General features: G+C 34.8%; 1 protein-coding gene across 3 annotated transcripts in view; it reads right to left on the bottom strand.

Moving 5' to 3' along the window:
• The window catches only part of crb (cell polarity complex component crumbs), a 249,974-nt gene that overhangs the window by 100,095 nt on the left and 122,594 nt on the right, over positions 1-27,285 (bottom strand). For 2 of the 3 annotated variants that reach the window (XM_081764729.1, XM_081764730.1), the window contains exons 4-11: positions 24,318-24,863; positions 20,811-20,936; positions 19,736-19,831; positions 15,922-16,038; positions 14,187-14,443; positions 10,798-11,008; positions 7,143-7,259; positions 3,312-3,496 (exon numbers count right to left, since the gene is read on the bottom strand). In XM_081764729.1, coding sequence (XP_081620855.1) covers positions 3,312-3,496; positions 7,143-7,259; positions 10,798-11,008; positions 14,187-14,443; positions 15,922-16,038; positions 19,736-19,831; positions 20,811-20,936; positions 24,318-24,863 — 1,655 coding nt within the window. The remainder of the gene's footprint in view (positions 1-3,311; positions 3,497-7,142; positions 7,260-10,797; positions 11,009-14,186; positions 14,444-15,921; positions 16,039-19,735; positions 19,832-20,810; positions 20,937-24,317; positions 24,864-27,285) is intronic. The other variant, XM_081764731.1, reaches the window with a different exon arrangement.

Genomic DNA, 27,285 nt, shown 5'->3' with positions numbered 1-27,285 from the left:
CACACCAAACAAAACACATTTCGTTATATCTCAGGGTAAAAGAATAGTCTAGCTAGTACTGCCTAGATTTTTATTTGTGGACTAACGAAACGATTCCTGAATAATAATAAGAACAAAGTTCAAGCTTACTCTTTTTCCATTGGCGATTTTAACCATTATGTATAAGCTTTAATTCTATTTAATTTCTATATATACATTTCAACATTTTTCACTAAGTCAAGAACCAAACTAAGGTCGATGTGCACAGAACGTGTGCGTAATAATCGTTCGATTATTCTAGAAACCACGGTAACTTCCGTAAAAATACTCCGATCTTGATGAAACTTTGCATGTCTTTAGTTCTGAAAAACTTAGAAGCTAGATCAATGTTACTGCATATAAACGAGTAATAAAATGTAAGGAACGAAAAATTACATTTACAACTCTTCAATGTTTAAGCCTGACTACCATCGACTGCATTTACAGAAATTATAAACATATATTACTGGTGATGCAATATATTCTTGAAGCGAAGGCTTTTTATTTTATTTTATTTTATTTTTAGGTGATGGGTTTATTCCCTTATCCTTGACTGATTCCAAACCCAATCATAGGTCATGATTGGTAAGGTTAAAGAAGATATACACTATGTTGGCATCTACCAACTTACAAGTCTCATCATTTACTCCTTCTCCCCCCCCCCCCCCAAAAAAAAATACCATGCCGAAATTTTTATTTTTTTGGACAACCCGTCCTCCATTTCTTAGTTCCTCCCTATGTGCAGGGACCTAGAAGTCACCCCGTTTAACGTATCACAGCCAAATTTTTAACTTAAAGGAATTTCCAATAGTGGTGGTTTGAATTTTCCACTATACCTAAAAATAAGGGTAATTTAGGGTAATTGCTATTTCCTCAGAAACAGTTCTTACAATTATTTTTCCCTTACATCCAAAATTAAGGGCATTTTTCTGAATGGTAAAAAAACTGAAATCTTTAAATTTCTCGAACACGATTCTAATGATTTTATTTGTTATATATTGTTGATTAATATTTCTATAGTATAGCACCTTTCGTTTCTCACAGAAAAAATATTTTGAAGAGGTAGTGTATTAGTAGATGAGCGTCTTTTTTTGTGACAATTTTCTCGAAAACGACTCTGATGATGGCGCCTATTTCACAAATCGTTTTCTAAATATATACATAAATCATTTCTCTGGAAAATCCAGGAGAAATACAATGGAAACGGGATAAGACTTTCTCAAAAACTGTGCTCGTAGTTTTGTCTTGTATTTCATATTGTTCGTTTGTTTTAATTAACAACCCTACAATACTCCATAACTCTTTCTTTTGGAAAATTCAGAAGGGCTCTTTGTTGTCGAGGTGAGTTACTTTCGTACGATTTTCTTAAAAACAGCTCAGATGATTTTGTTCATATATAGTAAAGGAACAGTTTACTAACAACTCTAAAATATTCATTTCTTTTGGAAAACGCCACATTAGAGTGATTTCTTTTGGAGAAAGAGGATCAATTTTCTCTATAATAAATTTGGAAATCTTGTTTACGTAAGTTATCGTGGTAAACATATACAAGGATATGCACCTTTATCTACTTTTCCACGTAATCACCACATCTGTTGCAGCACTTGTTCCACCGTACCCCAAGTTTCTCGATGCTCTCCTGCGCAGACAGTGGCCAGCTCATCACGGAGCCAACGACGAACAACATTCTGCACTTCGGTGTCGTTCATGAACCTCTGTCCTGTCGCAAAGAACTTCTCAATAGGTCAAAACATTCGTAATCACGGGGGGGGGGAAGGGAAAGGGGGCAAGATCTGGACTCTAAGGGGAATGTTTCATAAGCTCTCATCCCCGAAGAGTGAAGTTTGGCGATTCTTTTGCTTCCCACGTGCGCTTTTGCGTTGTCATGAAAGCAAACCACATCGTCAACATCCCCAATACCCTGATGGTTTTTCCTAACGGCTGCTCCCAGATGGTAGAGTGCGTAAAAGTACTGTTCTGCGTCGATAGTTTCACCTCTTGGAAGGAAATCCAGTAGGAATGATCCTTGACTGTCTCAAAATCTTCGAGACTTTGTGAACATCAGTTTACTGGTCGATGGTGTTGTTTCGAATTTCTTCGTTACTGGCGAGACGGGATGTTTCCACCCATGCTCTGTTGTTTCGATTTGGGAGTATAAAGCAGTCTCCATCTTTTGTGGCCAGTGGCAATGAAGTCCAGGAAACAGTCATCCTTCTTGGCGATACGCTTTCACCATTTCGTCAACACGTGTAATATTGTCCGGTGTCAACAACGAACGAGGCTGGTGCACTTACTCGTTATTTTGTGGACATTTTTTGGTCCGTTTTCGAACTCCTTACATCACCACTGGACAGTTCGCACTACTAAGTACGTATCCGCATACACCAGCTTCACTTCTCTGTGGATATCTCTGACTGTGTGTCCCTTGCACCATAAAAAACGAATAACACTTCACTGCTCATACGGTATGGATGTCCTGAGTACTTCGGCCATCTTTGGCAACTCATAACAGCGCCGTGCGGTGGAAGAAACCGAAATTACATTGGGGCCGTTCGAAGAAAAAGCCCACCGCATCGCTCGTATATCTCGATTTTGTATTAAAATGTGTTACAAACTCGGAGAAGAAAATAGGCGCAAAGACTTTTCGATTTCCCTCGCACATAATTTTGTCACATTATGCACAGAAGAAAATTTTTGGGGTTCCACTTTGAAAACAACACATGCAAAGTTTCTTTTCTTTTTTTTTTTTTTTTTTTTTAATGATTATTATTATTTTTACGGAAGTTTTTGTGGGATACTAACACACACACACACATACACTTATTTAGAGAAATATATTTTCTACTGTTTCCTCCGAATCATTGTAATACTTATCTCTACCAGATGCTGAGAAATATAATCGTTAATGACGAGGTAACGTACGTTTCTCTTCCTGGTTTTTAACGTCTCATTTGAGTTATTGCAGTTCTCCAGCTATCAAAATATTCGTTACCTTACTAAAGTAATCAGCTAAATAATAATGATCAATAATTTAAACTATTTACGGTTATTCCAGAAACTTCCTACTTACAACTGCACCGGAACAGGCTAATTAGATACGTCTACTGTTTGATACAATTACACTTACAGAAAGAGTTATAGGATAGCGCATCTCAAAAAATAGTGAAATTATTTAGTATATGACTATACGCAGAACTAATGAATAACAACGTTACAAACTGGACCTATTTTATACTTATACTCAATTAATTTTATCCTTAGTATACAATTTACAGTAAGTCTTCCATACTTACATACTGCTCACAATCACCATCATGCTGACACGGAGAATCTGCGCACGTGACTTGTCTCTCGCATGTAGGTCCAGTGAAATTTTCCGGACATGCACACGAATAGTTATCTGTATTACCTATGCATGTCCCACCATTTTTACACGGTGAAGACAGACACCAATCAATTCGTTTTTCACAACGCGTCCCTTTAAAAAGGATGAGTGCATCAACACAAGCATTTTTTTTTAACAGATAATACATGCAGCACATTCGTATCAATACACATTTCATTAGCGGACATAAACATTAAAAACAAAAGCATACGAACACAATAGAAAACCAGAAACAAACACATAAACATAACAAAATTTATATACATAACAGCATTTTTTCTTTTTTAAGCGAAAAGCCGAAAATAATGCGCAAGTGGCAGTAGATCTTTTGTACAAACTATAAGCATCAAACATGACATTCAGCCAGTGACGGAGTGCTAAGCATTCTTGCCACAAGCCATTCGAAGTTTTCGTCAGCAAATTATAGCATATAATTCATGTTAAGATTTTTGGTAAACGTACCTTTACAATGAGTTTATAACTACATGCAACAACCAATGTTTTAGCTCTCTAATACATTAATATTTTTACTTTGATCAAACGCAGAAGCTGCTTTCATTTAAAAAGCAGTCCAAAGCAAAAGTGTAATCTTTCCCGGCCCGTTTTTTTTTTTTTTTTTTTTTTTTTTTTTTTTTTTTTTTTCCACAACAGCATTAGATCTGTAGGATCAACTTAAATACAATTTTGTTAACGTAATTCTCTGTAAATTAACGAAAAGTGATCAACTAATTCTGAAATTATGGTCAAATAAATGGCTTTATTTGTCAAAAGAAAATGTAGGATTGAAAGTATTTCTGGCGGTTAGTATGAAATGGAATATGTCATTTACTTCCCATTACTAATAGAATTAATTTCATATATATATATATATATATATATATATATATATATATATATATATATATATATATATATATATATAGATAGATAGATAGATAGATAGATAGATAGATAGATAGATAGATAGATAGATATAGATATAGATAGATAGATAAACTTACATATCATTTTTCAATCTTTTCGAAAGAAATTTCTGTCTTATGAACACAATTTATCAAATCAGAAAACAAAAGACAAAATATAATAATAATATTCACTGAAATAAGCTTTTCTTTTCCTGTATTGGTAACAGAAACTTCTATGTCATAATGATGAACATTCTTGACATACTTTAAAATTTATAGCCTTTCTGTTGATTCATTTCAATTATAAACTATATTCAAGAGGGATCTAGCGGTATAGATATATATTACAAAACCCCCCGGTACTATAATACAAATCAAATCATAATAATAAAGCACTGTTTCTGCCTTAGCAAACTTAGAACTCACAAACTCATAACAATAAAGTTACGCAAGGAAAAAAAACAATTATAGTATTAACTGTTTTATTACTTTTAATGAAAATATATATCGTGGATTTGAAAACTTCATTTAGAATGAAAGACTCAATTTCTTAAAAATGTATTTCATGCTGTTTGCTATATATTATTTTAAGTAATTTCCTTTCACTTCAAGAAAATATGGACTCTAGTATAAAGAAAAATATTGAAGAACGTGTATTTATGTTATTTTCGTATGTAGGAATAAATAGTTAAAAATTCATTACGAAAGTACTACTTTATTCTGAAGAAATTTACTCAATAAGATTAACTGATTAAATGTCTGTTTGAAATGACGCAAGTTTTCTAAATTTATCCAGCATACACTAACGAAAAGTTGACGAAAAGTTACAATTAAACTTCACAGATAACCCTTCAGAATTAAACTTCATGTAATAATTGCAATGTTTATTATTACTCTCGAAGTTTCGAAAATCAAGGTGGATTTTTTGGACGTAGTATAAATTATGACACTAATTAACTATAATTTGTATTGATTTTAAGATCATCAATTCATTTTAATATGTTGTAAAGACTTTCCTATAAAGTGAATAAAACTGGGTTCCCAGGATATCAAATTACAGTTCACACGTAAATAAGATTGACTGCTTGATTTGTTAAGGGTTTAATGACGATTAGATTTGCGTATGAAATGAGCTATTTTGAAAAATTTGGTAGCATGCATATACTGTATATTGGGAGACTGATTAATAAACATAATCTATTCAAAAACGATGTTCGTTTCCCGAACTGTTCGCTAATCGGTCACCAATTTACGTTTTTTTTTTTTTTTTTTTTTTTTTTGTAATGGGGATTTGTTTGTTTCATTTTGAAGACTCAAATATATATACACGCAATGTACTCATTTCAGACGAATATAAGTTTTTTTTTTCTTTCTTTTAAGCCTTTTAGTCTCGTACGTCCATTCCAACACATAGTTCATCGTGTTAATTCTTATTATTACAATGGAATGCTTTAGTTGAGAACATTTGGTACCTTAAGTAGATACCACATTGTACTATTAATAGAATAACTTGCCATCTGACGATTTCTTTTTTATTATTTAAAATATGGAAATGTTTCTTTTCAACGATTGAAAGAAAATCAGGTTTGAAAGGGTTAAAATAAAAAAAAAATAAAAATCGGAAAAGCACTTACACAGCAAATTCAGAGAGCAGAAATCAACTAGCATACAAGACGGCTATGTATACATAGGCGGAGAGCATGTATGATGATATATATGTTTGCACAAGGAAAACTTTCAATAAATATATATAAAGCTCGTATAACGAGTAGTTATTTACGTCTTTCTTTCCATTTCAAACATTTAGTACTCAATACTTCCTGTATACATCTTTCATTTAACATACTTGATAGATCGAATTTAAGCAAAAATTTTCACTCATAATCTAGGGTGGCGCACAAATGTTATACTGTATGCAATTAATTATCGCATTAAAGCTGTAATACTTAAGCACTGATGTTCAAACTGTGAGCATGAATGCACAATTTTCTGGAAAATCAGACAGAAGGCATCAAAAGTTAAAACACACTCACGTCATTTCCCGTGTGAAACCGCTGATAAGGGCGGTTAACTGTTGAGCATAATGTGAGAGTTGTATTGCTTTTCGAGGAAATGAAGAGTGTGCTAAGGACATAATGGTTCATGACGCAGGGCTGAGTCTGTCCACACACAGCAAAACTTCGTTCTCAACTTCCTGCATGACAAACTTGATTCTTCATGTGATGTCACATTAGTTCCTGGAGAAACGTTAAGACTGACGATTTGGCCGCCTCACAGCCGAGACATAAATCCATGCAGTTTCGTTTTGGAGTTTCTTAACAAAGAAACTAAACTAAAGGAAACCAGAAAATTCAAACAGCTCAGATTACAGATATTGAGATTGTGCAGTGTGCTATCTGAAGTCTTGTGCCGGAAAGTGGTGACAAACACAGAGATTTGTTTGCAAAAAGTTTTGAAGAAAAACGGTGTCATACTGAACAGTGGATTTATTAGGAACAGTTTTCCAGCTTAAACAGATTGTTTGTGTACCAATCCTGTAATAATCTAACGTTATGGATCTAATAAAACGTTCGTTTCTTGCGCCACTTTGTAATTTGTTATATCACAACATTTGTTTAAATTTTATTTCTGCCGTATGAACACTTGGTTAAGTAGCCCACACGAATACTGTAAGAAAATAAGAAACAGCGAAACAGGCTAATAATTCATATGGTACAAATGACACGGATACACATGCAATTATATACAAACCATGCTGTTATCATGTACTTTACCCTTTCAATATGGTATATCACGAGATCTTCTGATTGGATATATGTTAGCACATAACTAACCTGTATAACCAGCCATACACGAACAACTATAATTTCCTCCTAAGTTGATGCATGTGCCACCGTTCAGGCATGTATTTTCTTCGCACAAAGAGACATCAGAACAGTTAGGCGGAGTTCCTAGAAAGAACACAATTTGAACATCACTATTATTCTCAAAAATAATTTACAAATCAACATGTCAAGACTACTGTCCATAACGAAACTTTACAGATGAGACCAGTGGCTTGATTTATATAAAATCCGAATGTAAAGATCACTCAAAGATTTTTAGTTCTGCTAATTATTTCAGTTTTAAAAATATATTTTATAATTACACGACTGTTCGTATAAAGTTTTAAAAATATTCAAAATTAAATTCAAATATTTGATTATAAGAAGGATTAATAATTGAACATCTCTAGGGTCTACCATATCTAGGGTCTTTTATCATTTATTATCTCCTACAGTTGTGAAACTGTTGCGGTACACTAGTTAAAAAAAATGTTCTAGAGAAGAGTAAAACAGGTTTTACTCTTCGAGTTTTCAATGAACAAATACCCTCATACACACGCACACGCCTACATAAAGTGAATGGATCACTACCATTATCACTAGGATCATCACAAAGAGCTCATAATTTATTGTCAGAATCTCTTTCGTGACATAAATTTACTAAGATTTGAATCAAAGGAACGTCTGATCACCTTCATGTGAACTACTACACTTAATTATATCTGGAAATGTGCCTGTCATGCTTAGATCAATTATCTTTGGTACCTCACTTACGGTTTTCAAGAAGAAAAGCGGAAGTATCTGACCATTAGCTGTGCACAATATATGAAAATGACTGCTACGATTATTTGCTTCCGAGTTCGTGATCAACATTTTATCGCCACATCAATTAGGAGTTTGCATACCATCTGGGGCCGAAATTGCAGCCAATGCTGCACAAATATATTATTCATCTCACACTCAAGTGAAAGCATTTTTGAAAATTGATTTTCGTAATGCCTTTTAATGAAATCGACCGTGATTCTATGTCCCTTTCCGTCAAAAATAATCTTCCAGTCTTCTAACCATACATACCAATGTTACTCTCAACCTAATAACCTTTTCGTAGGAGAAAATATCATCTTGTCTAAACGCGGAGTACAACAGGGCGACTCACTAGGCCCGGTTCTGTTTGCTTTGACTCTCCAAAATATTGTAAATATATTAATACTGAGTTGAACATTTGGTATTTGGACGATGGAACCATAACAGGAAGTACGGATGTATTATTACATATATTACATAATATTCGAACACATGCATCAGTCATTCGCTTATTTTTAAATTACTCCAAATGCGAAGTAATTTTCTGGGAGCCACAAAGGATCAAACTGAGAATCTCTATCAGAGTTTTAACGAATCAGCATCAGCAATTCAGCTTCTAACATCACATAATCCTGACTTGTTAGGCACAGCCATATCGACCGAAGCACGGAGGAAAATATTTTATATATATATATATATATATATATATATATATATATATATATATATATATATATACTCTAAATTGTTTCCTTTTTTTCCAGACTAGCCAAAATTTCAGCCCATTCTAAATATGCCATATTACGAGCATCATTTTCACTAGCAAGGCTATTGTATTTTCTCCGATGTTCTCCTTGTTGGCAAGAAGACGACTTACTGGAAAAGTTCGATGAACCACTAAAAACTGGATTAGGATCCACTTTCAACTGTTCCTTAGACAACAACTTACGGCTACAATTGGAAATGAGGTCCTGATATTCGTCACGCCACAGATATTGCTATTCCGTCTTTCCTCGCTTCAGCCTATGGCTCTCGACCAGAAACGCACCCACGGGAGGGAAAGGGTTCCTAAACCTCCTAATTCAATATACGTTTGTACAGTTTCTCAATAAAACTATACTTGTTTAACAGGAAAGTGACTGATGTAGCATGAGCTTTTGATCTTATACTATATCTGTACTCTTTCTCTTATAAAAACGATCTAATTCTATCTTCTTTTTCTGAAAATTTAGGTGGAAGAACTTTACAATTACTTATCGTCTTTTCGGATGCAGAATAATACCCGTTCAATACTATATAGACGGATTGGCTTGTCGTATTGGAACCCCCTAAAGCATGGTTCCCTCCCAACAAAAATTTCTGGGTGTGCGCCTGTTCATCTCTATTCCAGCGGAAAGTTGACATAAACACCGATTAAGACGTGAAGGACTGCGTGGCAAAATAGACTAATTTAGTAGGATTAATTAGACTCCCGCGGCACTCGAAACAAAAAATATCCAGTCAGCCTGGGATGAACCTATAGTAAAGCATCACATAGCTTCACTATTATGTTCAACTGATAATCTCAAAGATAAAGCCGGGCTTCTTGTTGTCACACCCTCTAAAAACAGACCATGGCTTCAAACCTTACTTTCACCTTCTCTGGGCTTACATCTATCTAACGAAAGTTTTCGAATAGCCACTGTTCTATATATATATAATACATTTTTTAAAAATATTTTTTCAACCGAATCTGAAAACTGACTTGGATATTTCATGTTCATTTATTTTTAAATGCATTAAAAAATATACGAAAAATTTCCAACATTTATCAAAGAAAAATTCAGACATTTACCAACATTTTACCACAAACAGCAACCAAACTACTACATATTCAACATATAATACAACTTCTAGAATTAGGTATCTCAAAAATACTAGATAAGATCTATAGTAAACTGTTTAACGAAATTAAGTCTATTAGTTGCATAAAAAGTATTTAAGAAGCAATTTTTTTTTTTAATTATTAAATGAAAAATGTTTATTGAAGTGAGGAATTCCTACCTGTTATCTCTTAACCCAATCATCTTGGAGCACTAAGGGACACTTAAATACCCCTCCACACAGAGGAGCTGGCGATTTAAAGGCAAATGAAGTTCTACCTTTCCTCTTTAATTTCATCTATTAAGAGGCCTAATGATTGCGAAATTAAAATACAGTTCATTTTACAGTAATTATGTGATATCTTCAAATTGATAAAAGATAATCTAGAAGTGGAAAAACAGTACGCTAGACAATATTATTTTCCATGATATACCGTTATCACGAGTTACCTAGTAGCTTTCCGTTTGCACCCATTTAAAAACACGAAAATAAATGCCGATTTTCTAAATGGCTGCAAATCGAAAGCAGATAAGTGACTCTGCTTTATATAAATATATATAAAGAATATAAATATACACGGTGAGCATAAAGTCTTGTTCTGATTACAAAAATTTATTACAGAAGAACTGTTTGACATAATAATGTAAATACTGATCAGTTACATAGGTTAGCATTACAAGTTTTTTTTTACGACCACTTACGTTAGACCACTTCAACGTGTGCCCCCTTGGTAGCTCGGAAAATGTCTAAGCATTGCGCTTTCTCCTGCTTCGATGCCATTTCGCCAACTAACCCGCGCGCGCCAAGTAACGTACTGCGTCACTCTTGGGTAGCACTAGTGCCATCTATTGTTCTTAAAATAACTTGTAATGCTAACTTATGTAACGGACCAGAATTTACATTATTCTGTCCAACGGTTATTCCGTAATAAATTTTTATAATCAGGGCAAGACTTTATGCCCACGGTGTATATAATATATAAAAGAAGTAAACTTACCTGGATAACCAGATTTACAAACACATCGATAACTGGCAATTCCATCAACACACACTGAATTCGGTGGACACACGGCAGTTTCACATTCATTTACATTCGTTTCACAATTAACCCCAACGAATCCTGGTGGGCAGTGACATGTATATAAGGCAGCACTGTCACTACAGATGCCACCGTTAAGGCACGGAGAAGAAGAACAATAATCACTTGGCTGAAAAAAAAAAAAAAAAAAAACACGGATCAAATAACACTATCATTACATTTATTTCATAACCAAGATTAAATCCCTTACATTATTACTTAAAGATGAATCGCACGGCATATCTCTGAACCAATTACTTAATATTAATACTTTCACTTTGTAGTGGGCACGAAACAATAACGGAACAATAACAAAACTGGCCTGGCGAGGATTCGAATCTCAATTCCTCACTAACCGGATAGTTGCTCTATTGATATGAATGGAACGACCCGTTTCATGTATATTTACGAAAATTAGTTGTATCTGTGGTAGCTCAATTGTCAGAATAACCAATCGCCAGTGAGCAGGTTGTTCTGTGTTATTTCGTCTCCGAACAAGCATGGTTGGATAGATTTTTGTAACGTCGTGATGAGACGTTGAATTTACGTATATTGTACCTCGAAATAATAGTAATTTGTGCATATTTAAATTTGTATTTTGTAAATTTATGTAATTTTTTTAAAGTTTGGCTTGAGTACAAAATCACGTGCCTGAATTAAATGAATAAAATCAGGGTTGTTTTCAAAATTCTTCTAGTTCAAATTATTGAAACAAGCTCAAATCTTATTTTACTCTACCAGGCACGTGAAACTTCCAGACGAAAAAAAAAAAAAAAAAAAAAAAAAAAATGAGAAGCAAGCGAAATACACTTCGAAGTAACCTCTACATTTAGTCAACCAATCTACGACTCAGAAGACTTGCCTTTAGTCTACAGTTTCCCTCATTAACACCAGGCAAATGCCGGGGTAGTACCTAACTTATAGGTCCCAGGCCGCTTCCTTCCTTCTCCAATCCCAATCGTAAGTCCGCCTTTGAAGTCTACTTTAGTTGCCAAATAATCACAATGTACGTGCATTTTCATACTCTCTTTTTACCTTTTCAGAGTCCCACTTATTTCGAGCACGTATTTCCTGGCTTTTTCTGGTTTTCTTGGACACGATTTACAATTTCAAGATCTATACATAACGTAAAAAAACGAACTAAATTCTCCCCGACCAGGAGGTTTCTCACCTACTAAGCATGTACACTCGTCCAAAATTATTGTCGTATATCTATAACTGTCTTCTTGTAAGAATATAATTTGATAATGATTTTGCAGGGTACTTCTAATACTGATACTATGTGTATAATTGGGAAATGTATATTTGTGGTAAAACTCATAGGAAATGAATTATACGAAAATTAGAATGAGTAAAACAAAATGTTGCTAAATGGACAAGAAAGCTTTATTTTCGGTTTATTGTTCTTATTTATTGCTCTTTTGACATGAAATTTTCTACATACTGTACATGTCTTTGCCGATTATACACATACTAACATTATAAGAAATACCGGGCGATATGCGATAATTTTGGACATGAGTGTACATGTATACAGAGAAATTTTGCAGAACAAACTAATTTATTTTATAAACTATCCCCTATCCCCTAGCAGGGTAAGGCAAAAGATTCTGAGAAGTAACAAACCTTACTTAAAATTCCCTGATTTTTCCACAACTTTTTATAAGTAGGCTGAATTCCCTGACATTTCCAGATTTCCCAGGATTTGCAGGCGGGTGAGAACCCTTCCTTTCTAACTGTTTTTAGACTGCTAGTCTCATATTTGAAACACAGTATTCACACTCATTACGCGATGAAAATATCATATTTACGCGAATCTAAGACGCCCTCAAATTTAAGACGCACCCTTGGCGAAAATGAAAAAAAAAAAAGAAAGAAAAGAAAAACTACATTGCATTGATGTTAAAGAATGAAAAAAAGAAGAAGAAGAAAGATGGGAAAACAAGTAATATTATGGAAAAATAAAGAAACATTGAACTTACTGCTGAAATTTACAGTATATTCATGTGCATCTGCTGGTACTTTTTTTCCTAATGTAATTACGGTACAACATTTGCTTGCGTCAGTCTTATAGCAATCCATTATTGGTATCATATTATCATATTATACCAGTGTGTATAGGATAGGATTTTAGCTTTCTAGGCTTTCGGGATCTAGGACCAACCATTTAGCCCATCACGTTTGAGAGATGACGTCCCTAGGCGAGCACACTATCCGGAGGATAGGAAGAAGGAATTGGGAAAGGAAGGAAGCGACCTGGGACCTATAAGTTAGGTACGACCCCGGTATTTGCCTGGTGTACATGAGGAAAACCCAGGAAAACCTCATTCAGGATGGCTGTCCTGAAAAAGTGCTTTACAGATCGGACCCGAAATCGAACCCGGAACCTCTCCGAAGGCGAGAGCGTTAGCGACTACGCTACACGAGGCCACCCTAGTGTATATATTATCTGGTATACACCATATATATTTGATTTTCTGGAGAAGGAATAATCTCCGCTGTCGTAAATTCACAAGAATAATTCATCTCTTTCATTTGCCACTGGTTTGCGGGCTAATTTTAAAGGGTTTTTATTTCACGTAAAATGGACGATTTTAGTTATTTTGCGTTATTTTGCGTTCTGCATTCTGTTCGTACACACAAAATACACATTCTTTACAGAATCGTGACTACGGGGATTAGCAATTTTTGGCAAAACTCCATCTAATCTGGCCTAAATTTGCATAACTCAAATCTAAGACGCATCTTGATCTTGGAGGCAAAAAAAATCGACAAAAAATGCGTCTTAGAATCGCGTAAATACGTTAGTTAATGGCATTAAAACTTCTTTGACCTTCAATTATTTGTAAGATATTCTCTTTGTTACACTTTGTTTCTATCTCTCACAAAATTCTCTATACAACTAGTCTAAAATTTTACGCATATCAAAAACCAACAACCAAGAGTTCAATTTTCGGTTTCACGCTCTAGTGTTTCGCTATCTTCACAAAATAACATGTTGGGAGGCATCTCAAGGAACCTTCAGGATGAAGAAAGAAAGGATAGGAGACTCCCAGTCTGATACATTTCACTTCTACGAGAAAGTTTTAAGTGAAAATAGTTTCGAATTGTTCCAGAATGTGGATACTCCTGGTCTTTGGAACATTCCCCTTCCCGTAAAGCTTCTTCCTGATACTCAGAAGCCTCAATTCCCGTTTTCACTTATTTATATATTTAATATATAATTAAATTAAATATATACTGACAGACTACTGAAATTTGTCACTTGAGTCACTTGCTCTAAGAACTGAAAAAGCGTTAATACTTACTATTTCACAATGTTGGCCACTATACCCTCGTAAACACGAACACACAAAGCCGCCATAGGTGTCAAAACATGAGCCATAGTTTACACATGGGTTACTCTCACACTCATTAATATTGATTTCACAGCGAGCACCTGTATAGCCTGTTCCATCACAGCGACACAGATAGCCGGCAACTTGATCAATGCAAGTGCCACCATGGTAACACGGATTAGATTCACACTCGTTGATGTTGACTTCACAATCTGATCCAGTGTAACCTATTAAGAAATATTAGGAAGTAGAATTTTATTCTTGTCACAACAAACAAACAAACAAACAAAAAGAACTTCACGTAGACACTTAAATCTCTATCACTTTCATATTAACCCTCTTATTCCGTTTTTGTGCGTACTACTATGAACAATGTTTCCATTTTGCACCACAACTTAATTCATATATAATAAAATTCAGGGACATGAAAGCAAATATACTACTGTCGAGGGATACAAGAATACGAATATATAAAACAATAATCATGTCTGTTGTTCTGTATGGCTGCGAAAACATGGTCGCTTACTCTGAGGGAAGAACGTATTTGAGAAATAGAAACTACTGATTGAAAGTATTTGAGAACAAGCACCTGAGACGAATATTCGGATCCACGAGGAACTAGAATGTGGAATGGCGGAAACTTCATAACGAGGAACTACATAATTTATACCGTTTACCAAACATTGTTAAGAGTCATCAAATCTAGGAGGCTCAGGTGGGCAGGTCAAGTAGCCAGAATGGAAGAAAATAGGAACGCTTTTAGTCTTAACTGAAAGTCTAATCGGAAAACGGTCATTAGGAAGACCTAAGCGCAGACGAGAGGACAATATTAAGATGGATCTCACAGAAAAAGGAATACAAAGTAGAAACTGGATCCAGTTGGTTCCAAGCCAGAGCAAAGCTTTTGTGAATGCAGCATTGAACTTCCGGGTTCCATAGGCCATAGAGTTAGTTAGTTTAGTTAGTACTAAGTCTTTCCGAACAATGTAATGGAATAGAATATTACAGTATTTAAATAATTCTAGAGATACAATCTGACCTATTTTAGTAGATTAACAAACGCTTACCTATTATGTGTTCTGGGAATAATAATAGGGTTGTTATATTCCTGGTAGTTTGATTTCCTGTTGCCTTCGACAGCTAAACAGTAATAAAGAGCTTTCGGTTAAGAAATGTTTTACATATTATCTAACTTTAAAAAAAAAAAATACAGAAACACTACACGTATGTAGTCATCTCTAACATGTCAATAACTTACTGTTCATTTTAATATATCTGAGAAAAAAATTAACTAAGTTGAATAAAATGTAAACTATTTGTAAAGTAGAAGTTCTTCATTAATGTCTAGCTGTCGGAGACAACAAGATCGGTTGCAGAAATTATGCTAGGAAAGTAACAATCAAATTAAGATTGCCAGGGTCAGTAGCGTACGCAGGAATTTATTTCGGGAGGGGTCCAAATTCCACATGAGAGTATTTTATATTAAAATTCCTAAAATTGCCCTTAAAATTAAGCTAAATTTACACAAAAGTCTAAATTTCGGGGGAGGTCCAGACCCCCAGGACCCACCCCCTGCGTACGTCCCTGGCCAGGGTATATACTAGGTGAATATTAGTTAATGAACAAAGATAGTTATTTTAAAATTATCAAAATTCCATGTAATGGAAGTCAAATTAATTACCTTTCAAAGAAGAATGTTACTCACCTGGTTCACAGGCACACTCGTATCTTGAATGATCTGCAGCAACGCGACAACTTCCTCCATTCAAACAAGGGTTGCTCTCACACAGAAGAGAACTTATCTGCGTTTCACACGTTCGACCTGACGGAAACATAATATATGGATGATTACCTTTTCTTGATGCATGTGTGTTCAAATGATTAGTAAAGTAAATGATCATTTTAGTAAAGCAAAATCTAAACATACAACAGTAACTTTTCGATACAACTAAAGGTGAAATTTCCTACTGACTGGCATCAATCATGATTCAACATTTGTGGAGACTGGAAAATTGGAATTTTAAATGGCACCTTCACTAACCAGTTTGTCAACCATACAAATATCAAACTAACATTAAAGCAGAATATAAAATGGCACGTTAATTGAATTGGGTACAAAGATGGGTGGTGAAGTAGACTGAGGGCAGATTTTTTATTTACATTTTTTTATGAAGTTTATCACCTCTCCCACCTACGTTCAACTTTATCTTCCTATGCAGTGCTGTTAACCCTTGATATAGATTGTGTATGAAATCCCTGTGAAAGGTAAAGGGCCAAAGTAAGTCCTCCAGGATGGAGGTTGGTCGTCAGATTGCCACCTGACACCGGAAGTAAAAGAAGAATAATAATTCCGCTAGAAGACCAGAAGAATAACCTTAGAATGGACGGATCAAGGGAAATAAGGACCGGGAAAGGAAAAGGAACAAAGAGATGGTAATAAGAATATGGAGCACAAAAACTTTACACAGATCAAGAGCACTTCAAGAACTAATAAACAAAATTCAGAAGTATAATATAGACAAATGCAAGATACAGGAGGTGAAATGGGACAATAAGGGGACTCACCAGAAACAAAATAAAATTATTTATTACAGTGGCAGAGACAAGAAGCAATATGGTATGGACTTCATAGTTCGAGACTGCGTACGTAAGAAAATGATCAACTTCACACCAGTTAACGAAAAGATATGCAAAATCAGAATAAAGGCACAACTATATAACAGAACGAGCATTACAGCCCAAACTCTACAGTTTCGCACATTTTTTTATCTATCCTGTACCGAAGATGAGAGACAATGTGACTTGATTATTCTCCACCATAAGTTGCCAGATACGGGATTCGTGAGTGCCCTTTGAGTGCAGATGGTGATGTTGGCTTGGAAAGCAAACGCATGTTTACCTCAATCAAACTGGGTTAATTTACAAGGTGGGTTCTTACCAAACCGATCTCTGTACGCAGTCATTATCTATCTCATTGTCTGCCTTGGGTGTGGTCGTTCGTACACTCTCACATAACGCCACTAATCGTTCCTAATTGTATAACTGCAACACTCATATCTGCCATCCTTTACAACTGAAATATCCACGTGTGTCTTGAACGCCGGAACACTAGACAGTGCTTGACAGCAGGGATGCCAGACAGTGTGTCACTAGGAAAATAGTATTACTAATACCACAATTAAAATTACTCTATGATATTAAAACCTAGGGGTACGGGGGCTTCTCGAAAACCCTGTATAAGCGTTTTCCTTACATGTTTCATCAGGTAGGAAGGGAAAAGGAAAATTTAAAAAAAAACATGAACTTGACTGTGAAACATCCCGATGGTGCCATGTTGGGATACAGGTCATATCTTCCAACTTCTCCCCTTCCCCACTTGATGAAACATTTAACGAAAGTGCTTAAAGTATACTTGTAGTATATATTTTTATAGTGCGTTTCACGTCCTTGGTAGAGTTGCCAACTTTCGGTTAGTCCAAAGCGGGACTTACGTATTGAATACACGGAGATCACCAGCTCCTCATACTCAAATTTGTACAAAGAACATACGAATGATGGAAAGAAATACATATATTGTATTCATGAATGAAAATTGCAATGAAACTTTAAACCAAAAATACACGATGCAGAAAATTCGCAGCGTCAGCTTGTTGGTGGTTGCTTCAAAACAAGTTGTGAACCATTAAGCCGTTGTAATGCGCCGCTATTATATAGCTAAGCGACAAAACATCCCTAAGAATGTTTTAAAGGATATCGGTCCGTAGCAGATGATTCAGAAATTAACAAATCTAAAAGAAATAACATTTTTCGAATCGAAATTGAAATAATATGTATGATGGAAGGAACATCTTGTGAATTATTGAATAATATGTATTATAGCAAAATGTATCTTTAGGAAATTCTGAGCCTCGGATCAAACATCGAAGCTATACCAACTGTAGTTCGTATTTGATATTGTGAGTAAAAGTAAAGGTATCAGATAGTACGATGTGTAGTTTCATGAGGCAGAGTAACTGATAATTAGCTGGATGATGCCTATATGTATATATTGATGAGATGATTCTAGTGTTTTCTTATTAAATCAGCCCTCTACAGAATATAAAGGAAGAAATATGATAATATAGAAATAAATATGGAAATGAATATAATGATACGTGATAAGTGTGTTATTTATAATGTATAAAGTTATGAAGAGACTGTTAAAAGAATAATTGATCTTCAAAAAACTTTATACATATATATGTATACAGGGTGTCACAAAAAAGATATGGCAAAATTTCACGGGTAGATTCCTTATGGGTAAAAAAAAAAAAGTTCATATAACCATATGTCAGGAAATGCATCGTTACTGAGTTACGGCCATTGAGGCGTCTGTGAAATGAAACAGTCACATTCTGGTCGCCCCTTAAAGTGACTCAATTTAAACCTCAATAGCTCACCCCCTAATTAAGCTAGAAGGTAATTTTAGTATCAATGTGTTCCTGAAGGATGAAGCTTTCCGCCGATATGTATTTCATGTATATGGGGGATACCACGGTGGACGGAATAGGGTAACTACGTGATGTAAAAACAAAAAAAAGCAACGAGTTTCCTTCCCCCGTCCCGGCGTAGAATATATATATTGAATACGTTGTTTTATTGAATAATACATCATCCAGCTGACCTTGCAACGAATTGTAGGCTGTCAGGTACATCTGATATAGAAAGAAAAGAGAGTATAGCATTCTTTACTGTGGAAGTCTCTATCAATCCAAAGAACCTAAGACATGAGAATCTAGAAATTGCAATCACCCTTTTACAGAGTAGTGAAAGTAGGATATTACACCGTTACAAACAAAGAATAATATAATTGGGGGTGATTTCCCTGCTGAAAGTTTATCGATAAGACCTTCGGTAGACATCGTGGGTCGAATTTTGCAAATGTCCCTTGCATGTTTTGTTAAGTTTTTTTGGTACTTTAGAGTCCCGCAATATAATGCGTCCCTCTTAGCTGTAATTCGAGGCACTTAAAACTTCCTTAAAATTCGGAAAACGTTAATCTTCCTTGGTCATAATATAGTGCAATCTATCTACATGTTTACTTTGCGTCCTGGTATGTCTTATTATTATTATTATTATTATTATTATTATTATTATTATTATTATTATTATTATTATTATTATTATTATTATTATTATTATTATTATTATTATTACATAAAAACGGATCTTTGACCGATGTATGAACTTACAATGTAAATATTAAGAACATTTCATTTTTAAGGACGTAATGAGTGAAAAAATAAGGCAGGAACCTCAGGCTTAACATCATCAATACAAGGGAAAATGCACTCTTTTCAGTTAAGAAGAAATGCAAACTGAACATAAAAGATACACATTTTTTAAAAATAGTTTTAAATCTGTAAACCGAAAAAGATGTTAGTAAAACTACTCATCTTTATATAAATGTGAACGTGAACTCTTGTCTTACCATGTGAAACTTCCTAACCTTAATACATCCACATTACAATACAACTCACCAGTATACTGAGCCGTACAGGTACAATGATAGTTGCCCAAAATGTCTTCTTGGCACTGGCCCCCATTATGGCATGGATTACTATTGCAACTCGGACCTAAAACAAATAATATAAAATATTTTAATTTTAACGTAACAAACATGGCCGGAACCAATCTATAAATTAATCCCATTATAATTAAAATGTATTAAATAGAATCTGTCCAATATCGAAACGAAGAGTTATTTCGACCCTGAATAACAAAATATAATGTATGTCTCTACAATACAGGTATCTATTTCATTTGTATATTTTTCTTTTTTTTTTCTTTTTGTTTTTTTGTGGGTAAAAATACTGAATTATTGCTAGGCACAAATTGTTACAAAACGGCAAATTCTGAATTCAGAATTGGCCAGAATTTTAGCTAATAGTTAAACTATGTTTTTACTGGCTAAAAACTGCATAAATTTAACCATAAAATGGGTAAATTGGCAACACTGCCTGACATATGTCATCTTCACAAATCAGTTACCCCTATAAAATAAAGAGGGCCGAGGTGATTGAAGAAATGGTACCTATCCCACAATAAAATGAACTCCGACCATGAGATCGGGAACTAGACGGAATAATGGGTATATCCTTCGTACCTGATGAAGCACACAGGAAAAATAGTGTATAAAATGTAAGTACTGAAAAACCAACGAGTTAAAAACAAGTATCATATGTCACATTATATTACAAATTGTTTTACTGCTAATTTCGAGACATATTAATTTATTTTGCTTGGTGTACATATATCAATGTACATCGGAATCGTCACATACAAAATGTATATACAATTCTTACATCATCTCAGAAACGATACATTTTATCAATACATATGTTTTAAATCTGATTGAATATATTGAGATTCCACGTACAAATGTATGTAAGTATTGCATTCCATAGATTATATCACAAAAACTGATATTTTATGTGGGAGCGACGTAATAATGTGTAATAAGTGAACAAACTCTCTACACAATCAATACGAAATCATACTTCTATCTTGCATATACGTATAATAAAATATTTTGAGTAATATTCAACTACTTACCCTTATCTGATTCACAATTCTTCCCTGCATACCTTGGAAAACACTGACACTCGTACCTGTCAGGTCGTGAAATGCACTTCCCATGTTGCATACACGGCTCGTTGAAGCAATGATCTACCACATTACCTGAAGATTAAACGTATACGTTAGTCATTAAACATGTAATCATTAAACTGAATATAGAACAAAGAGATGAAGGTTTACATTTTCAAATAAACAAGTGAATCGTGTATTATATAATTTATTATTGTTTTCATATGAAGGAAAAGAGAAACTGCAGCCAACAAATTTCAGAAACATAAAGCATACAAAAAGTTGTTCTTCATTGCATGCTCTAGGACATATAGAAGACATTTCGAGACTACAGAAATTGAATGCATCTAAATAAATAAATAAATAAATAAAATAAAGATATAATAATAATAAAACGTGGGTATCATAGCAATATGATGCATATAAAGTACTATAGAACATCCGTGATTGCTTCTTACTGAGAGATGGTCAAATTCGTGATGATAATATTTCAAAGAAAGACATTAAACATTTTGTTTTCTAGTATTCTCTAAACTGCTGAAGTAGTATGACGCCAACATTTTGATATTTTTTCACACATTCCCTGGTAATCAATGAATGTTTTTCTTAAAAAAAAAAAAAAAAAAACTATTTTTCTTTGAAAACTCTTGTAAGTCATACATTCAATTATTATCGTAATTAACCCTCTCAAAAAAGATCTTCTTTGGACTTTTCAATTCACAATTGAAGAGACCAATGAAGATACAGGAAATCTTTCGTTTGAGAAGTTTTACGCGAGATTCACTTATATAAAGTATATGTACACTTGATTTAAGAACACCCCGAATTTTTGTAAGCATCTACTGTGATATTATTTTGGCACGAGAACTTTACCGCCTTGCATCAGATATATTCTTGCCTGAAGCATAAAATTTGACAACAGTTGAATTGAGGTCTGAGAGGTACCGCATATGATACGTCAAATTATAATTATTAAAATTGAAACCAAAAAAGACAATCTGATGTAGATATTGCATAGTATAAACAAAAGTGTCGAAGGTGAGGCAAGATATTAGTTTTGTTTGGAATGTGTGGATATAGAGGGTCAATGCAATGCCAAAAATTCAAAGAGAAAGTAGTTTTTCAAATTTTGCAGGATCACAGTGTGATCACATGCATCCCTTTCACTATAAATATACACTATCTTAAATAAGAACCTAGCAGTGAAAAAGCAACATTTTCCGAAACTTTCTGCTGCCATGTGTCCGTTTGAGGCTTAAAAGAAAGTTGTTTTGCAAAAGCAATAGTTGAAGTCGATTTTCTGAAGGTTGAAGGAGAAGGATTCACTGAACAAAGTAATATTCCCCATTCACACCGCAGATACCTAAAGGTATTTAAAAACTTAAAAATTTAAATCAAATATAGTAGCAGTTATTGGTGCACCCCCTTCATGAAATCCTGGATCCGGGCCTATATATATGGTGTTATATGAACTATACTTACATACCGAAGATACCTCGCGATCGAGGTCAAGGTTTTTAAGTCGCGATCGCTACCTCGATGTCTAGCTCTAGATCGATAAAGGGGCGCACATATCGAAGAGTTGCATCCTTGCTGTAAGTTCTCAGTTTGAGGAGAAACATTACTGTGACGCGTATGAAATTATTCCATCAGTGCATAAAAATCACTGCGAAACCACATTTTAAAATTGAAAGGACCAAACAGTTTATAAATAGGGATGGACGCGAGACGTGACATGAGAAATGTCAAAGTCTCGTCTCTTATTTCGCAAAAATATTTGAGTCTCATCTTTCGTTCATCTCTATCAATAAATCACAGACTTTTACATTTTTTCTTCGTAGAAATGCCCTCTTTCAGCACTCAGGCGAGAAATCATTTTTCACTAAAATAAAGAAACAGGTATGTCTTCAGGTTTCGAGGTGGAGGGGGTATTAACTTCACCAAATGAAGTTTCGTCAGTGCAATTCCATTATTCGACGTTGCCTCCCTATGGATACGTGCCTGTCTTTGCAGGTATTTCTTTAAATATATCAGTAACGAATTTAGAATTGTTTTAAAATGAAACTCGGAATTAGAAAGGGGGCGTGGTTTTTAAGCATAGATATGATTAACACTATCTTATTTTTTCTGTAGAAATTCCGGAATTTAGGGACTTCAGTCCGAAAGCCCCCTTCCAGTAACCGCCACTGCCTCACGTAATAATAAGCTACAGTATAATTCTATAGCTTATCTGACATTCCCATTTGAGCTGCTATTTTCTTCCATTCCCTATTTAAAACGTGCCTATTATGATGTTGTTTGTCCCTCTTATCCCATATTGCTGGATTCCTCATTAGTTCTACTAATATGTCTTTCATAATCAAATTTAAAGTCCAGCAAAACCTCTTGATCATAGATACACACAATCCTCTGCAGACGAAATTTTGAACAAATGAAGATTTTATTCCATGCAGAGCTTCAGGGAGAACCAATAACACGCGCCACAGCGATGCTTCCACTGAACATCCATGTAAAAACAAACTCAGTTGTTATCGTCGCGACCACTAATTCACCATCGCGGTCAACCTCTAGGTCGCAATATAGCGTACATCTTCGGCATACACTTACCCATTTGAATCAATGTGTTTGTGCCATTATCGAGATTGCGACCGCGACTTAAACCTCGACCTCCATTGCGAGGTATCTTCGGTATGTCTTTACCCTTATAAACCATAAACGGTTTCAGATAAAACGATGAAACAAAAGTAATAGAAAATGCCAGAAGGGGGGATGGAGCATTTTACTTGTCCCGTGTATCATGGCTTATTTGGGGAGACACTAGAAAGTTTTAAATGGAAAAGTATACATTACTGAAAATATCATGGAAATAAATAATAATTTGTGTAGGAATAAGTTTTTCGTGTGGAGCACCATTTACGGAATGACCATTCTTTAACTGTGATGCAATACTAAGCTAAAAACCATTTCGCCGGTCTTCGTAAATGGTGCCCTATACGAACATTTTTTTCCTATAAAAATTGTTTGCTTTTCAGTACCTTTTCAATGATGTATTAGATGACATACTTTGCCATTTAAAAGTTTTGTAACCCACAGGACTCCATAATAGAGAATGGGTGGGTGTTTATACATCTATATTAACTACTTGCGAAGCATCAACAAGATCGTTCAGAGCAATAAGCACTCAGGTAATACACACAGCTGAATCTCAGTAAGATGGGTAATAATAATCATTACTGGTTCATATCGTACTTCGAGCAAAACGCACTAAACATGTTGCTAAGAAGATAAGAGAAACAAGGTATTAAAAACAAAACCATGTTAAGGTGTGTGAACGAAGTAAATTTGAATGGTCTGAATTTGATAATTGACTTCATTGATTATAGATATGCTAACTAATATTGGTGCATGAGATGAAACATAAAGAGAAGTGAAAAGAACTAGAGGTACTTTTTTTTTTAATGAATCTATACTTACAATTGCTCTCGTTCATTGGACATCGACCCCAGAGAACATTATGTGCCTGAACATTTGTTTGATTGAAAATAATTCCAGGTCCTTCCAGTAAGCATCCCTGAAATCCACTTCCAACAGTGAGCACTGTATTCGAAATATTAAAATCACCACCGAATATTCCTGTGTTGTACGTCGAATTAGCAACAATTTCTTCATGTCCATTCACAGACAAAGTTAAAACACCATATCTATAAACTAAATTCACATAATACCACTCATTATTCACTAAATTATCACTAATTGTCGCTTCATAACGCCGTTTCGCCACTATCACCACTAATTTCAATCCATCGATATGCACTTCTAACGTGATAGAATTGTCATTGCTTCTTTGGGAGAATAATTCACCACCGGTGCAAGTTCTAAAACTCAATCCTGTATGGCCATATAATGATATTGGTTGCAGTATATGTACTGTCGACGTCCCATTGAAGTATCCTTCACGATAATTGCCATGGACGGAGCAAATTTGCAATGTCATTACTAGGAATAGGAGGGCAGCAGAAACTGTAAAATATCAATAAAAAATGTAATTAGTAAACAGTAATTTGCAATGCAACTTTTCACAGTAAATATATAATACTAAGTCAACTAATAACCAGTTGCATCTCATGAAGGAAACCATATCGATAAAAACCTTTTATTGCTTCAAATTAGGTATGTTTTCTTCCCTAAGTTCAGGTGTTTAGCTTTTCTGGTGTAACTTGTTCCCTCACGATTCGCCATTACTGATAAGTAAGCAGAAATAATTAGACAATCTAGGAATTAGACTATTAGAGCAATAGAGTAAAACTAATAACCAACACCCTTCTTCAGCACTGAGGCTATACGCAGCGCTGACCTACGAGTTGAGGTATGCACGGGCTCGGGCCGTAAATTTTTAAATATACAACCATATTTCTCGGGCCTAACTTTGTAAATATACTGTACAACAATAGGGCCTATATATTGCACCGTTCTTTCTAGAGAACTTTTAAAGCACAACTGCAAAATTAAACCTCTAATTACTGTAAATAAAAAAAAAAAACAATTTTGCGTTAATTATTAAGTTTCTGTAATTCGGGTTTATTTCGGACTCATTTGATTACCACACCAGCTCCGGCCGGGCTCGGGCCTAAATGCTACAACATATTTCGGATTCGGGTCGGGCCTCACATTGTAAATTCACGGGCAGGGCTAATCCGGCCCGTGCAGACATCTACCTACGAGCTAAACAAGAAATCAAGTCACATAACCTTCTATAATACCGGAAATGAAATCCGGATCTCCTGCAATGGAAAATACTTACATTGTTCCCATTATAAGAGTATACGTATTTTAAAAGCAAATAAAATGTAAATGCGGTGTATTTTAATAGAAAATAATACGAAAAGCTACATGTTAATTGGGGGGAAGGAAGCTAAAACGGACTAACAACACGTTTAACGAAACTGAGTTAAAATTTCTGAATTGATAATTTTAGCATACCAGAATGAATGACGTCTGTAGCTTTTTTAGATTGCCAAGAGATGAAGTAAATTGTGACGAGTGATAAAATTTTCAGTTCTCAACACAAATGTCACTCTCATATACATAAAGGAAAACAATACAAACTTTAGTTGTTTTTTTTTTTTTTTTTCCTTTTTGAATCTTAAATACCAGATTTGCTTTCGTGCAGTAGATTTTCGAACTGACAAAGAAGCGTTAAACATCTGTCAGATACGTCTTACGTTCGATCTGGGTAGATTACATTGATTTGTTCTCTAAGTGGTATTGTTTTATTGTTCCCTCGCAAGATTAAATTATGCAATCCAACCTGTCATTTGTGTTAGCTGCGTTGCCTTTAAATCATGCAATCCAGCATGTCACTTGTGTTAGCTGTGTTGCCTATCTTTCTTATTAGTGTCTGAAAGTTGTATATCGTGTCATCAAATTTCTTATGGATTACCTAGCTTCAAAACTTGCAGACAAAAAAAGAAATGAAGAAAAAGAAATCATCAATATAATCTGAACAACGACACAGATATCTCTCCTTTGCACGAGAGCCATCTTTTCTCCTCTGACATTAACCGTGTATTAATTCAGGCTTTCAATTTAAGCACACTTTTCAACGAGCTTCCAATAGTCGTTTGATATGCGTGAGTTCAGTTTTGTTTGGGAAACTAAGCTGCTATTTCGAATAAACTATCAGAATATACCTTATACTCGATTGTTTTCTTGGGTTAATGCTATGACAGTTATCTAAGATGAAGACAGTGGTAACATGTTGCAATGCTGACCATGGAAACATTCACGAGATTATAAAGAACCAACGAGTAATCATTCGGTACATTACAGAGACCATGATCATATTATTCTCTTTAATAACCTTGAATCATATCCTACGAAAGGATACACAATAATATGACTAGGGCCTGGTTACCTCCACACTACTCTTTCAGCTCGATGGCATGTAGCAAAAAGTCAGAGCCGATCAAAATTGTTGGCAGTGAGTGGTGGCATGTGAACATATAATCATACTCTTTTACAGAAATGGCGTGGGAGACCCGGGTTCGATTCTCGGCGCGAGCTCATGTGGTTCGGATTCCACGTTAATCATTAGGTCCCGTCTCATATAGCCTCTGCTGAAAGGGACGTTACACTCAAAATCAACTCAACTCAACTCTTTTATAGAAAATCCAGCAACTTTTATGGTTGAAATAAATAACTCTAGAATGAGATCTGGGGTACCTATATTTGCAAAAATTGTGGAGGATGACGCAAAGCAGAATTTGCACAAATCAATTATCATTGCTGTGCCTAATATCTCAAACTACAACGCTAATTTTGCGTTGGGAAATGGGGCCCCTAGTGTCATAATTTTTATCCCATAACAAAAGGTGCATTAAAACAGTGGAAACACATATTCTTCACCAAACCGAAAGTTCCGTACGAAAATGGCTTCATATTT

This window comes from Thermobia domestica, chromosome 7, assembly GCF_964235325.1.
Source record: "Thermobia domestica chromosome 7, izTheDome1.hap1.1, whole genome shotgun sequence".
NCBI lineage: Eukaryota > Metazoa > Arthropoda > Insecta > Zygentoma > Lepismatidae > Thermobia > Thermobia domestica.
The sequence above is the reverse complement of the archived record's forward strand: the minus strand, read 5'-3'. Positions and strand labels throughout refer to the sequence as shown.